General features: G+C 38.3%; 1 protein-coding gene across 1 annotated transcript in view; it reads left to right on the top strand.

Annotated features, from left to right (window-relative positions):
* Positions 1-13: 13 nt before the first annotated feature.
* The window catches only part of LOC141904475 (uncharacterized), a 50122-nt gene continuing 36424 nt past the window's right edge, over positions 14-13711 (top strand). Inside the window, exons 1-14 of the mRNA XM_074793065.1 lie at positions 14-134; positions 650-811; positions 1539-1614; positions 5104-5256; positions 5886-6006; positions 6108-6260; positions 6666-6784; positions 6864-6968; positions 7066-7141; positions 7323-7448; positions 7700-7976; positions 8432-8650; positions 9060-9228; positions 10958-11013. Coding sequence (XP_074649166.1) covers positions 98-134; positions 650-811; positions 1539-1614; positions 5104-5256; positions 5886-6006; positions 6108-6260; positions 6666-6784; positions 6864-6968; positions 7066-7141; positions 7323-7448; positions 7700-7976; positions 8432-8650; positions 9060-9228; positions 10958-11013 — 1849 coding nt within the window. The 5' untranslated portion in view covers positions 14-97. The remainder of the gene's footprint in view (positions 135-649; positions 812-1538; positions 1615-5103; positions 5257-5885; positions 6007-6107; positions 6261-6665; positions 6785-6863; positions 6969-7065; positions 7142-7322; positions 7449-7699; positions 7977-8431; positions 8651-9059; positions 9229-10957; positions 11014-13711) is intronic.

Here is a 13711-nt window from a genome sequence, read left to right on the forward strand (position 1 = left end):
ATTTCCGAGCGGATCCGAACTCGGCAGTTTCGCCATTTTGTTTTACGTACGTCGCTGATTTGCAAACTCATTAGAGAACAAAACAGCGGATTTCAAGATGTTTAAACGACCTGCAGAAGATGACAATCAACAGGGTAATCATCAGTTTATTCTCTTATTTATATTAAAGCAGCCCTTGTTTCTAAATTCTGTGCTGTTAAAAAGACAAAAAAATGACTGAAAATGGGGCTTCCTTCCTGGTTGCACTAATTATCGACATAAACAGTTCTTCACATGCCCTAACTTCATTCATCATATCGATGATTATCTTGTTGGAAAGAAATGACTCGGCAGTATTTATAACGTGAAATAGCTGGCTTTAATTTAAAAAAACCCTGGAAAACTGTTTATTTAATATTGGAAATGGAGTTATTTTCTTCCGTTCCATATTTCGATAAAGTGTTAAAACGCAATTTGTTACTGAAAACCCTTTTAACAGGTCGTGCTGTCTTCAAATCTTTTTTCTGAGCTCTTCTCACTGAAAAAAAACAGCCATTGTAAATCTTCTTTTCTTCCCTCGCTCTTTTCACTTATCCCTACTCCTCTGCACGCTCTAGAAACAATTAGATATAGAAAGGTCAACGTAACTCAATTCGCCTTTCCATTTCAGTTTACACGGCATCGACCAACTGGCCTTTAGATGGCGGTAAGAATCGACAGAAAAAGCGTCGAAGTCGTTGGCAAACGGACGAAGTGGATAAAACGTTCATACCGGGAATGCCTACAGTTTTACCAACGAACCTATCGAAAGAACAAGAACGACAATATCTATGTAAGTATCCGCATAATAAAGTATTCTATGATAGGTTACGAAAACTCTGCGGGGCGATTTATTACTGATAATAATAATAATCGATAATTTAGGTGTTTCTTTAAATGATTAATTAATAAAAAACCTCCTTTTTCAACATTAATTACAGACGTTCTAGTTCAGTTTCAGGCAAACAAACTTCGACTCAAATAATCAAATCTTTTTTCTCCCGATTAATCAGAAAAGATTTCTTGTAGATCGTTCTTTATCATTAAGTTTTTTTTTTTGTTTGAATAATCAAAAATTCTTTTTCGGGTGGGTTTTCGTTTAGTAAAAGCCATTAGGCGGGGGGGTCTAGCCAGATGACCGAGGGTAAGTACCGTCGTCCATCAAATAAGAACGTTCATAAGAACGAAACATTCAGCAGAAAAAATATGAATGTCTTTTCATTCGATAACAAAAATTTGAACTTTGATTTAACCATTTATTCATACATACAGTAAACCTCGTCTGACTCGGATATAAGCTTAATGAAGTCCGAGTTAGAGGTTGAAAATATGTTCGAAAATCAGAAAATGATTTTGTTTTGGTCCGATTAGTCAAATATTTAACTTGGCCTTGTCCGAGTAAGGCTAGGCTTAATGTATTTTCTTTTCTTTCTTTAAAATTTTGCCCTATTTTCTAAGTAAATGTGTGTTAAATGAACTTAATTGAAATTTTTCTCCCATTTTAACCCGTTACATTGCAGTGCACCTTCAGATTGAAGAAATCAGTCGTAGATTGCGGACGGGAGATCTTGGAATTCCTGCGAATCCCGAAGAAAGGTTTGAACGCTACTGGTTACAGTAAAACCAACTTTATTTTTCTTTGAAGCTCCTACCGGCAAAAACTTGTGTGCGCGTGTATCAGCAAAACAAAAGCAAACGCAAATTCACTCCGGTAACATTAATGAATTACAACGTGGCTGCAGTCATCTGTGTGGTGAAGAAAATTAGAGGAGTTTTTGGTCTGCAGCTAGACACAGATGGCTGCAGTACCTTGTGATAAGGAAATGTTCCTTTTACTGTTAGCACATACTACAGAATAGAGTAAAATCCTTAGTCGCGACATTATTTGATTTGTAAGGTAAGTGTTAAGTACGTTCGGTTTAGATTTCTGGAGAAAAAAAACTATCAAAAGTTTCGATTCAAACCTCGTTCTCGAAACTTCAAATGTATCGGCGCCAATTTTCAAATCAAAATAACCAAGTACGGTATTGAGAAATATCTATGCTGGTAAGTATAGAAAATTCATGAAAATTTGGTTCAAAATTAGATTTATAAATAGATTAAGGACTAGTTCCGTTAACGCTCTGTTAGAATTAGGTTTGAGATATGAGCTCTTAAAGCTTGCACACTTCGAAAACACTTCACCAAATGGTTCGATGTCTGTGTCTTTTATTACATGGAGGTAAGTTTTAATGACGAAACTCATTTGTTATTTCATTAATCGAGCAAATTTTTCTTCCATCCTGATTTTGAGACATGACCATCGATTGAAACACTGTGTAATATATATAATACATATCTATCTTTTCACTTTGGCGGTTACGTCTTTTTCGTTTCGATTCAAGTCGCAAATTTCATGCCAAAACAATCCTAATTATTCTTCTAATATTTCGACGTAGTTTTTTTTTTTTAAATCCACATCTTCTGTATTTAGGAATGCGGAAATTCGGCTTTTCAAACGGAATTTCAATATTTTAACACCACGGTGTAGGGGCTATGTCGATGTGTATACGTTTTTTTCGCATTTCATCATTATATATATAGGCATCCGAATCATTCTCATCTCATTCTCATTGTTATCTTGCGCCTGTTTTGTTTAGACCTATATCTTCTGAAATCTGAAATCCCCGTCCAAGTATTCAACACCCATTAAACGTTATACAGTAATGATATTTATCAATACTAGTTTCAATTTCATAGAATTTGATAGATTTGTCCGATCTATTATGGCTAGTGTCAATTGTTGTTGCTTTACCAATTTTGAAATGAAAGCAAAGAACAGAGGCCAGAGAATATTAACCCTTCGGCCGCTGAACTGTTGTTTTGTATTTTGATTAACTAAAGGGCCACCGCCACCTCCATAAATCAATGCTATTTATTACACAAATTGTCTACTATTTTTAATGACTGTGTTGTTGATGCATGCATGCTTTAATGGATGAGGGGAATGTGCTCGTGTCATCACTGACAACCATACTCCTGGCATCATATTAATCTGCAACATGTCGTCCTATAATAACCCATCGCCGCGACGCGATATTAAACATAAACACCTCCGGTTCGTGTTGTGCATTGTGATCCCCGATTTAAAGAAGCTGTAACGTTTCTGCGGCGAATGGTTTTGCGAAAACGGAAATTTCTTCGGAGAATGTTATTTTCGTATATTTCGAAGGTTTTTGTAGTGTGATGATGATAATAATCAATTGCTTTTATTAACATCCCTGTATAGTTTTCATTGAAGGGTCATTTCAACTAATATTAAACTCGACTATCAATTTATTGTATTTTCAATCCACCCCTGATTACCGGTATTCATGTTAATCGATTATTTTTTGTCACGCAGGATTTTAATCTATTCATCTCTATAATTAATCAATTTCTATTCGTTGAATAATGTTATTATTATTTTCACACCGCGTAGAAGGCGACTGTCATCATATATATATATATATATATATATATATATATATATATATATATATATATATATATATATATATATATATTTATACTACTAATGTTGTATTAAGATAATGACCGTTTCTTTTTTATCATAATCCCTGATTCGAATGGTAATCATAGCTTCCTATGTTTGCTGCATATAATTGTCATTTTTACGATCGTTATGATTGTGCGATTAATCACGATTTTCTTGTTCCTCGTTTTGATGTGTATATATACATTTTTCATCGGATCCTAGATGGATTTTTTAATCTCTCGTATGTTTTTTACAACAGAGGGCGCCACGAGCATCGCAGCAAAATGCCTACAGCTCTGAATGCGGGTGTTCGCTGAAAACCCGATATCGCTGCCTTGCAGCTATATTGTATAATTGCTACTATATAACCACTGTTCGATTTCAGTTTAAGAAAATCTCCCGCATCCCTTTTAGACAAATGGTAGACACATGAGTATCTGTCGCTTGCTATTAATGTCTACTTTGAAAGCTGAACAATTTAAGCATTTTTGTAGCTTCACAAGTTTTTAATTTCTAGAACAATTTTGAAAACTGAATTTTATTTTTCATCTTCTAGAAAACATAAGAGCTTCGCGCATCATAGCAGTTCACCTTTTTAAAATGAACTAGATTTTCCCCTGTGTGTTATTCTGGGTCTACAATTATCGCTGGCTGCCAGCCCTCTAGATAGATATCAATTTACTGAAGCTGTATAATACGTCTATAACAGATAGTTAGATTAAATGATTTGCTGGTTATAAATTAAGAAAATATGAAACCTTTCAATTTCATGTCGTAAAATAGGCACTTGTACGTCGTAACATCGTTTTGATTATTGTCATTAAGAATCAGTTGAACTCGTATTGTTCTTAGTTCGATGATACAAAGTTCCGAAGTAAACGAAATAACAGGTATTTAAAATGTTGATATCCATGAACTATTGTCGTAAAATTGAGATCCGTGACGCATTTTGGATGATAATTAATAATAGACTAAATGAATAGTGTAGAATAATACTTTCTTCAGTACGGTATGTTCGAATTAAATGCACGAAAACATTTTAGGGTCAGTATTTAAAAAAAAAACAGTTTCTTAATCGGTGTCTCTGTATGCTGGAATTTTAGAGGGGCTGCATTCATCACATGTAAAGTAAATGACATCGTGGCTGCTGGAGAAGCAAAGCTACAACACCCCCTCCCCTAAAAAGAAAAGCTAAATCTTAGTGTAATCTTCTATTTTTCACATAAGCTCAATATATTTCAAAGGAATGATATGATCATCATTGATGGAATATTGACATACCCTTTGGTAGCATATATTTTATAGCGGGTGGCTGATTTTCAGAGGGGTGAATGCAAAAATGAAAATGGCCTCTCTAAACCCTCTTGCAGAGAACACTGCTAAATTATAAGATTGAGAATTATCTGAATTTGCGTTCAGCTGTAAAAATTGCACCAGCGGAAAATGGGATATTGCGTTCGTGATAGGGATTTTTGGTTTGCTAGTTGATTTTGAAACCCGGTGGTCGGCAGACGATCGCCGGGATTTCGCGAAGTTGCCTCAGGTAGTTTTCGTTTCGTTTTCTCAAGGTCGCCGTCCCCGGAGCCGATTTATAACAACGAAGGAAAACGTTTGAACACGCGCGAATATCGAACGCGGAAGAAACTCGAAGAGGAACGACACAGTTATATCCAGGAGGCGCTCAGTCTAAATACGGACTATAAACCACCGGCTGACTATAAGTAAGTGTTTGATTTAGTTGAAATTCTAGATTTGCATTAAACGAGAAATCTTATATATCCCCTGTCCATCATAATGAGAATCGCCGTAGCTGGATAAAGAAGCTGATACAAGATAGCTATCAGGCAGGGGTGAATCCAGATGGCAAACTTGATTGCCTTCTTAGATTTAATAGGGCATATTATTGTAATCATAAGAGAAATTGTCTGCACTCGAATCAGCGAGCCGCGCAGCGGCGACGCCCGAATTCCCTCGGAAAACCACCACTTTGTTTTTGAAAGCATGCCAGAGGCGGGGGAGGTCTGAAAAAAATTATATACTTTTAACTTTTGAAGGGTACTTAAAAATTTTGACTGCCTTCTGGAAGGCAGGGAAGGCAACCTGGATCCGCCCCTGTCAGGGATCTAATGTGAGGGATGCTGGAAATAGGGAATTTTTATTCTTTACTCTAAAATCACGGAAAAGTCAGGAAATTTGATTATTTGGTGTCTGGTTGTTTCCATAATGAGGATATCTTATAAATCCAATCAGGGAAATATAGGGGAATTTTAGGGAAGTTTCTCGAGAGCTGTATGCTTACTATATTCTATTAAGTGATTTTACTGATTAATGTATCTCTGTATTTCTGCAGGCCGCCGATTATTCGTGTGAATGATAAGGTTATGATTCCACAGGAAGAACACCCCGATATCAACTTTGTCGGATTATTGATCGGACCGCGTGGAAATACATTGAAAAAACTCGAAAAAGAGGTAATAAGCCTTTACAACATGAATGTTTCAGATCTGAAATTCATTAACGCTTCGTGGTAAACTGTTTTAAATAACAAATGATCGCGTTCGATTCTTTGCAGACCGGTGCGAAGATAATCATTCGCGGTAAAGGTTCGGTGAAGGAGGGTAAAATCGGACGTAAAGACGGCCAGCCTCTACCCGGCGAGGATGAACCGTTACACGCCTACGTTACGGCGAATAATCCGGAAAATGTGAAGAAAGCCGTTGATAAGGTAAAACTAGACCCAATTTCACAGATCTACATTGAGTAAATCTTATTACAGTATACTGTGCTTGCTACATTTGCCTCACACATTTATCACTTTTTTTCTATAAAAACTATTGGGCATTTTATCATTCGATGGCGACCTATCAGAATTCGAAAGCAGCCTCTCGAGCTGGTTGCAAAATATGCTGTCCAGGAGTAGTTGTAGTTTAGTATAGCAGTTTATTAGTCACAATCAATAAGTACAAAATAAATAATAACAAAATAGATTAGAGATCATGAGGTGATGACAGGAGCCTGAGCAGAGCCATAAAGGCTGTATATCCAAAAGGATGTTAAGACACCTTGACATAAACGTGAACAAATTAAAGAAAGATGATTATTTCAAATATGTGTTTTGTGTTGTTTGTAGATTAAGGATATAATCAGACAGGGAATAGAGGTGCCCGAAGGACAAAACGATCTACGTCGTGAACAGCTCCGGGAACTGGCACTCTTAAACGGAACTCTACGCGAAAATGACGGTTTATCGTGAGTTATTTTTTGACTCGTCCCTCGGACAACGAACTCGAATATTCGAATTTATCGTTTAATGATTCGATTATTTTAGGAAATTGAAACAAATTCAACAAGCTCAGACAATTATAACGAACACTATTATTTGTACGGTTTGCGGTGGAACCGGACATTTAGCTCAGGATTGTAAACAGAAGAGGTAAATAGATGAACCGCTTTGATTAGTTTATAGGTCATAGGTCATTGATTTCGTTACACCATTATTATTTCCATCATTACTAATACTATTATTTCAGACCTGGTGATTCGTTCAGACAGGGTTTACAGCAGCCTCAGCAGCCTGCTGTTGATAAGGCTAAAATGGATAGTGAGGTAATGTTCTGAAAAAAGAACTCATTTCGTAGAATCAGTAATTGTTATCGTGATGTTTTCGTTAATCGAGGGTTTATCCGATCAATGCCGTCAATTATGAACGTATTCCTCAGTCTCCCGGGAGAATTGTCCCAGCCATTATTTCGTCCATTTCTGCATAATTGATTTTGCGTTTTTTCAGTACATGTCCCTGATGGCCGAACTCGGCGAAGGTCCGCCTCCGAGCAGCAAACCGGAATCGAGGTTTGGTAGCCGCAATAATCACGGTCCTGGTCCTAGTCCATTTTCAGGGCCTCCGCCACCACTGGTGAGAAAATGAGACTAATTTCCGACCTCCAGTAACTTGGAGATTTACATTTTGAGAAGTTACTCAGTACTAGCACTGGAGTATAATGTTATTAGTTGTTAGTTTGTTATTTCTTTACTAAAGAGTACAATACAAATATACTATCATATTTTCAAATTCTACTTGAAGACGTATTTCATTTTGAAATTTTATTTTTCTGAAACTGTTGATACCTACAATATGAACTGTATAAGTGTGTTTGTTTTTGACAGATGAGTCAGCCGATACCGCCACCATGGCATCAGCACGGACACGGACACGGTCAGCACCACAGCGCTCCTCCACCTCCCCCTCAACAACAAAACAAAATACCCGGCTTAATGAACCTCAACACGCAGCCGCCGAGCAGTATGGGTAACATGTCGATGTCGGTACCGCCGCCCGGTATGGGTTCATCGGGCGGTCCACCGCCGCCGTGGTCTCAATCTATGAGCAGTGCTACACCACCACCTCCTGCCACGCAGACTACTTACGCGAACGCTAATATGGGTAAGTGTTTATAAGGGGTGCACAATAGTTGTGAAGGTGTTGTCCACCGTTAAACTGGAATCAACTCGGGGTGGCACCACTTGTCTGTAAATCAAGGAAAAGTTGGGGAATTTCCTTTTCTTTTCTGATATAAGTCAGGGAATAGTCATAAAAAAGCAAAAAATCAGGGAAAAGTCTGGGAAATTTGTTGAAATCGCTATACCACGCGGTTAATTAAGACATCAAACAATCACTTTACATAGTCAAATACGTAGAACGTCTATGTTTTACGTATTTTAATGTGTTAATGGATTGGATTCTTAGCAGATCAAGTTAGGGAAAACAACGTTAATAGTCAGGGGAAACGCAAGTCATAGAAGTGGCTACTCACTAAAGCAACTGACCCCTGATATTGATGTAAATTATTTGTTTGTCATTTGAATTTTAGATTGATTTGTCGTTTGATTATTTTCTAGGAGTTCCCCCTCCCCCGCTGATGAATCCACCACCCCCACCCCCACCGAATTCTCAAATGTCGCAACCTCCGCATCTGTGGCAACAGCAACAACAACAACAACCGGGCGGTCCGGTAACGAGCATGAATAATATGCCGCCGTGGCAACAACAACAATCATCGTACAATCAACCTCCGCCGCCTCCGTCTGGCTCAATGCCGCCGTGGCAACAAGGACCAGGTTCGTAAAGCTCGGTTTATATTCAAGTGTCAGCAGTCGGTTGAAGGCAGGCTAATATTTGAGAACAGCTTTTACTTTACACTCGATGAGTTAACAATTTATCCTCAACTGTGGGTTTTGCTCATTAAAACTCTGAAATACTAAGATTGATCAGTGTTCCAGTTAGCTCACTTTTTAAGACATCAACTACTACAAAAATACTCTCAAAATACAATTGGGTCAACCCCCGATATACCGCCCACATCAGCGCGGAATGATTTTGGTTGTATAGAGAGTATGGCGGTATATCGGGGGTGTTTTTCTATGTATTTGTATAGAGATGAACATTTAGAAAACCTGGTGGTAGGTGTAGTCCGGTTGGAAGCGATCGCGGTAGAATTAAAACTTGTATTCGTTTACTCGTTTTCAGGTGCGGTACCGACACCGGTGGCGCCACCACCCCCACCACCGGGAAGTGTGTTCAACCCTACAGCTCCTCCTCCACCTCCGCCTGGGAGCTTCGAACAACAACGTCATCTTGGAGGAACGGCAGGCATACCGCCATTACTCGGCGCTCCCCCACCTCCCCCGCCTCCAAATTGAAAATCAATTTCATTGTCGTAATTTATGGTTTTATTGAAAGTAACTGTATAATACTCTGTTCTATCTTTGTATTTATATTCCTGTTTTATACGTGGGTTCGAATGTATTTTCTATTGACTGATTACGTGTTTTAAATCATACACTGCCGATAGCAACGGCTTCATTTCACTAAAGAATAAGACAAACTAAAGGTTTACCTCATTCACAATTAAGGGTTTAATTCTCAATGTACACCAAACTGTTCACGTATATACAGTGGAACTTTATTATAACGACCTTGGATATAATGATTTATTGGCTTTCCAAACCGAGAATTTTATCCCAAATACGACAATTTCATTGTTAAACTGAAGATAACGAACTATTGATACAATTGGCATATATTTTGGACCTGGTCGGTTCCACAGTTGTGAGAGATCATTTTCCACAAGTGAGTTCTCGAGTTCTTAAATCAGAACTGTGCATTCGGACCGCTGGTCTCCAGGGCTGAGTTTCATAGATGTGGAAGCAAAATAATCCCTAGGAACTTTTTGAAATTTGTCAGTTATAACCATGGCTTCACGTTGTTGCTATGGTTGTTGTCACCCAGATTGAGGATTTACCCCTAGGGGTAACTTTGGTACTCATTTTATGAAACCGTGCCCAGAAGTTCACTGAAGTATCAGTATCATTGTATTGTCAGAAATTAAGGACGAGTGTTCAGTAAAACGGCTGGTCGTGTGTCGTCACATTTGCAAATAGGTGGAATTGATAATTCTATTTGTCTTTCCTGTTATTTTGTGTTATTATACCAGCGACAGTTTGGTGATAATTATATGTATCTGTCAATGTAAATATTGTTCTGTAAATACTGATTGTAATAAATGCGAGAGGATAAGGAGGAATTGTCACTCTTATAAACTACTACATGTATATTAATATCAGAAAATGATGATTGTTTATTGTAAAAACTACTAACATTGTATGATGTAAATATCGAATCATAATAATAATCTCTCACCTTACGGTGCATTATTGCCTGCCATAAATGATTACCTCAAGTGATTTAGAATTTAGAGACCAATCCTGGTGGAATTGTGTCAATTATATTATATTCTAATATCTTGTGTTGTGTGATTATGGTTATTTGGGTATTTGAAATAAACTAGGCTTATTTGTATATAAATATGTATGATTTTAAGTAAGTGTATTTATTGGATGTATGGATTTTGCTTTTGGATTTTGGACCTGCCGTTGAAGGAGACCAATGCACTAGCCTTGGAAGAATCCTGGTTCCAACTGATGACATGCTTTGTATTCTCAATTGAATCCATTCATTTTGAAGGAGACTTCAATATGGACAAGACTGTACTTGTATCGGAAATAGTTTATATGCTGATCCTTTTTCGGTTTGATTGGGATTCGAACCTGATGGGCATACATGGCGTTTGACGTAAAGCACATGGCTTTATTTACAAACAAACCCGATTAATAATAAACACCCATCAATCGACGAATCAGCGCCCGTTTCATGGTTGAGTTTCGTGTGACGTTGTATCGGTGATTGTGATTGGCTGTGAGTAGGTCTGCGCGTACAATGGTGCGCAGTGAGTAATATCGGATGCATAGCTTGTTTACGCCATCTTGATATGAAAAGTTGAAAAATCATCTCGATTTTTATCGGAAATTACCTCGTCTATCGATCGCCATCGGGATATTATTTGAGGATTTTTAGAGGCCTTAAAGCCTTAGAATGGCTACGACGGACGGCAAAATGCCGACGACCGAACGGATTATCAAGAGTAAGTGGTTTTCCAACGAAACCCCCCATATATTTACAGTCGAACTTCCGCCATTTTGACAGATGAACCGCATATTGACATTTCGTTCACTTGTCAGAAATGTGTTTTTCTGTATTTTCATTCGGGTTAAGGGTATTAATTTGAACACGACGTCCCCAATATTTGAAGATTTTTAAAACCTCATTCCCGGATATATGTAGACCTACCCAAGAACTTGGCCTGTGGGTCAATCATCCCACACACAGCATCCCTCCCCTCCCTGCTGCTGCAATTGCTGATGAAACAACCAGAATTTATTTTCAAGATTTGTGTTTGAGTACAAAAAATTGTCCTGAGCTGTTGTATATTTTTTCTGGTGAACCGGACTCATTTAATTGTCAAGCTGTGTACCCCGATTTTAAATATTAATTCACTACCAAAGGCCTTTTTATCGAATTGGTAGAATTAGTGATAGTAAGTGGCACTGTTTGGGCACAGGCCTGTGTTTAAAACCCTTACCTTGATTTAATAGGCGGAATAAGCATTTAAACATTATTGGGGTCCCAAAAACTGTAGGACCCAGTTGTGCAACCTGCACAGGTTCGAGTCAGACATAACTTAAGGTATTTAAAAGAAAATGATATAACTCAAGAGCCAAATAAACTCGGGACTGGGCATTGGAGCCGGTTGGCGGTTTCCGAGTTCGCTGTTGATGAGCACTTATGTTAAAACATGAAAATGAACCTATTTCAACTCTGCCAGGTCCCTGCATGTTTAACCCAGACCGCAATATAACCTTCCAATAATTCATACGCAGTTTGAATTGAATGTACGTTGCATACATGCTGATCTGTATTGTATAGTTTTTAATACAATAGACACAAGCTGTGTATTGATGGTTTCGGTGCCAGCTTTCAACCGGGAATAATGGTAAAAATTGATTATATCGCGTTGTGGCCTGCTAGTAAGTTAGTTAACGGTTGTCTGATAATACGAGCGTTCAGCAGCTTCCACAGCAGCAGCAACAGCAGCAGCAGCAGTTCCCCAGGCGTAGCATGTGTTAGAACCTGTTTGAATTGAAACTATTATTCAAACAGCTACGTGGCCAGGGTTTGAACTCTCGGTGTTGATTAAACAATGTTGGAAACTTTGATCTGGTTACGACAAGATAATTATTTCTACGGTCTACTTTGATAATGTTAACAATCGGAAGGTTTACAGCCCAGTAATTCTACGGCCGCTGATCTAGTCAAAAATGTACCACTTTCTCCTCCCTGATCATACTTCCGCCCATCAGCTGCGCTCTCCATAAACCAATTTCAGCTCATTTCCAGTTAAAAAAGGGAAGTTATTACAAAACAGAAGCTTTCAGCTTATCAAATATTTAATTTGGAGTAATCATAAAATAGTGAATGAGTTCACTTCGACGGTATCAGACACTGTATAGTCTGTGATGCAACTTCCAGAGCTATGTATCACCACTATGTGTTTAATGTTGACTCGGTTCTCAAACCTCTGATATTTCATGCTAACATAATTACATCGTCTTCCCAGATGTCTACTTACCGGCGACATGAACGTCTCCTAAGTGTGTCGTTTATTCGACTATTTAAATGATGAATGACGCTCATATGGGGATTCCCCGAGGCGATGCTCGAAATGATAATTCTTTTTCTTCATTGTCCGTACGAATAGGAATCGTTGTTTTTGATTATAACGCGATACTCGAGAGAGAGGGAGAGGGAGAGGGAGAGAGAGAGGGAGAGAGAGGATGTGATATATCTTCGGTTATGAATCGGCGTTAAATCTGATTGCGTTCGCGGCGAATATTTCGGGGTCGCATCACGTAAACGAATATACGTTGAAAGCGTAGATATTTAAATTCATCGAGGCCTCGGAAGTTGATTTCAGCGACCGACATCACAGACATCAGTAATGTTCGGATTGATTTTTCTGGTGACGAGAGGATGTTACGACTTTTTGCAAATATCCAGGACCCAGCTCTGCAGTTGACTCTATATAGACTTTAAAGTTAAAGCATTGAAAATGAACTGCTTTTAATGATAGCGATTTGTTGACTTACAAAGTCACTACAATATTGCTAAGTTTGAAGCAACCGTTTGGTGTCAAGATCGCTTCATGCAAATAGGTTGGCCCAATAAATCGCTGTACAGTTACTAGTACCGAGTCGCTTCAAATCCCCCCCCCCCCCCAAAAAAAAAAAAAAACAGCCAATCATCGCAGATTTCATTTGCCATACACACAAAATGGCATCGTCAAAAGAAAGGACACCAGTTAGTGGCCGGCCAGATACGGCCTCATAAATTGTTTAATGCGCGAACGATTGGCCTTGATTTAAATGAAAGATGCATGCGATTAAGAATCTGTCGGTTTGAACTAAGTAACGAGTACTGTGTTGAGCTGAGTAGTGTAGGGTAGATTTTGAGTCATGTTGTTAAGGGCCTCAGTCACACTTCATTGTCGGAGAATTAACACTACTGAATACCGATGACCGATTTCATTATTGACAAGTGATTTATAAATGTCACAAAGTTTTGTTTATTGTTTGTGCGAGGGTGAAACGTGCTTTCATTGTAGTAATTCAGCTCTACGTATTGTCAGATGGTTAGCGGCTCATTTTGACCGGTATAATAGCGGGAGTTCAGTAAACTCTTCTATGATAAGTGAGGCCTGAAAGCTAATGAGGACCTGATTAATT

This window comes from Tubulanus polymorphus, chromosome 4 (genome assembly GCF_964204645.1).
Source record: "Tubulanus polymorphus chromosome 4, tnTubPoly1.2, whole genome shotgun sequence".
NCBI lineage: Eukaryota > Metazoa > Nemertea > Palaeonemertea > Tubulaniformes > Tubulanidae > Tubulanus > Tubulanus polymorphus.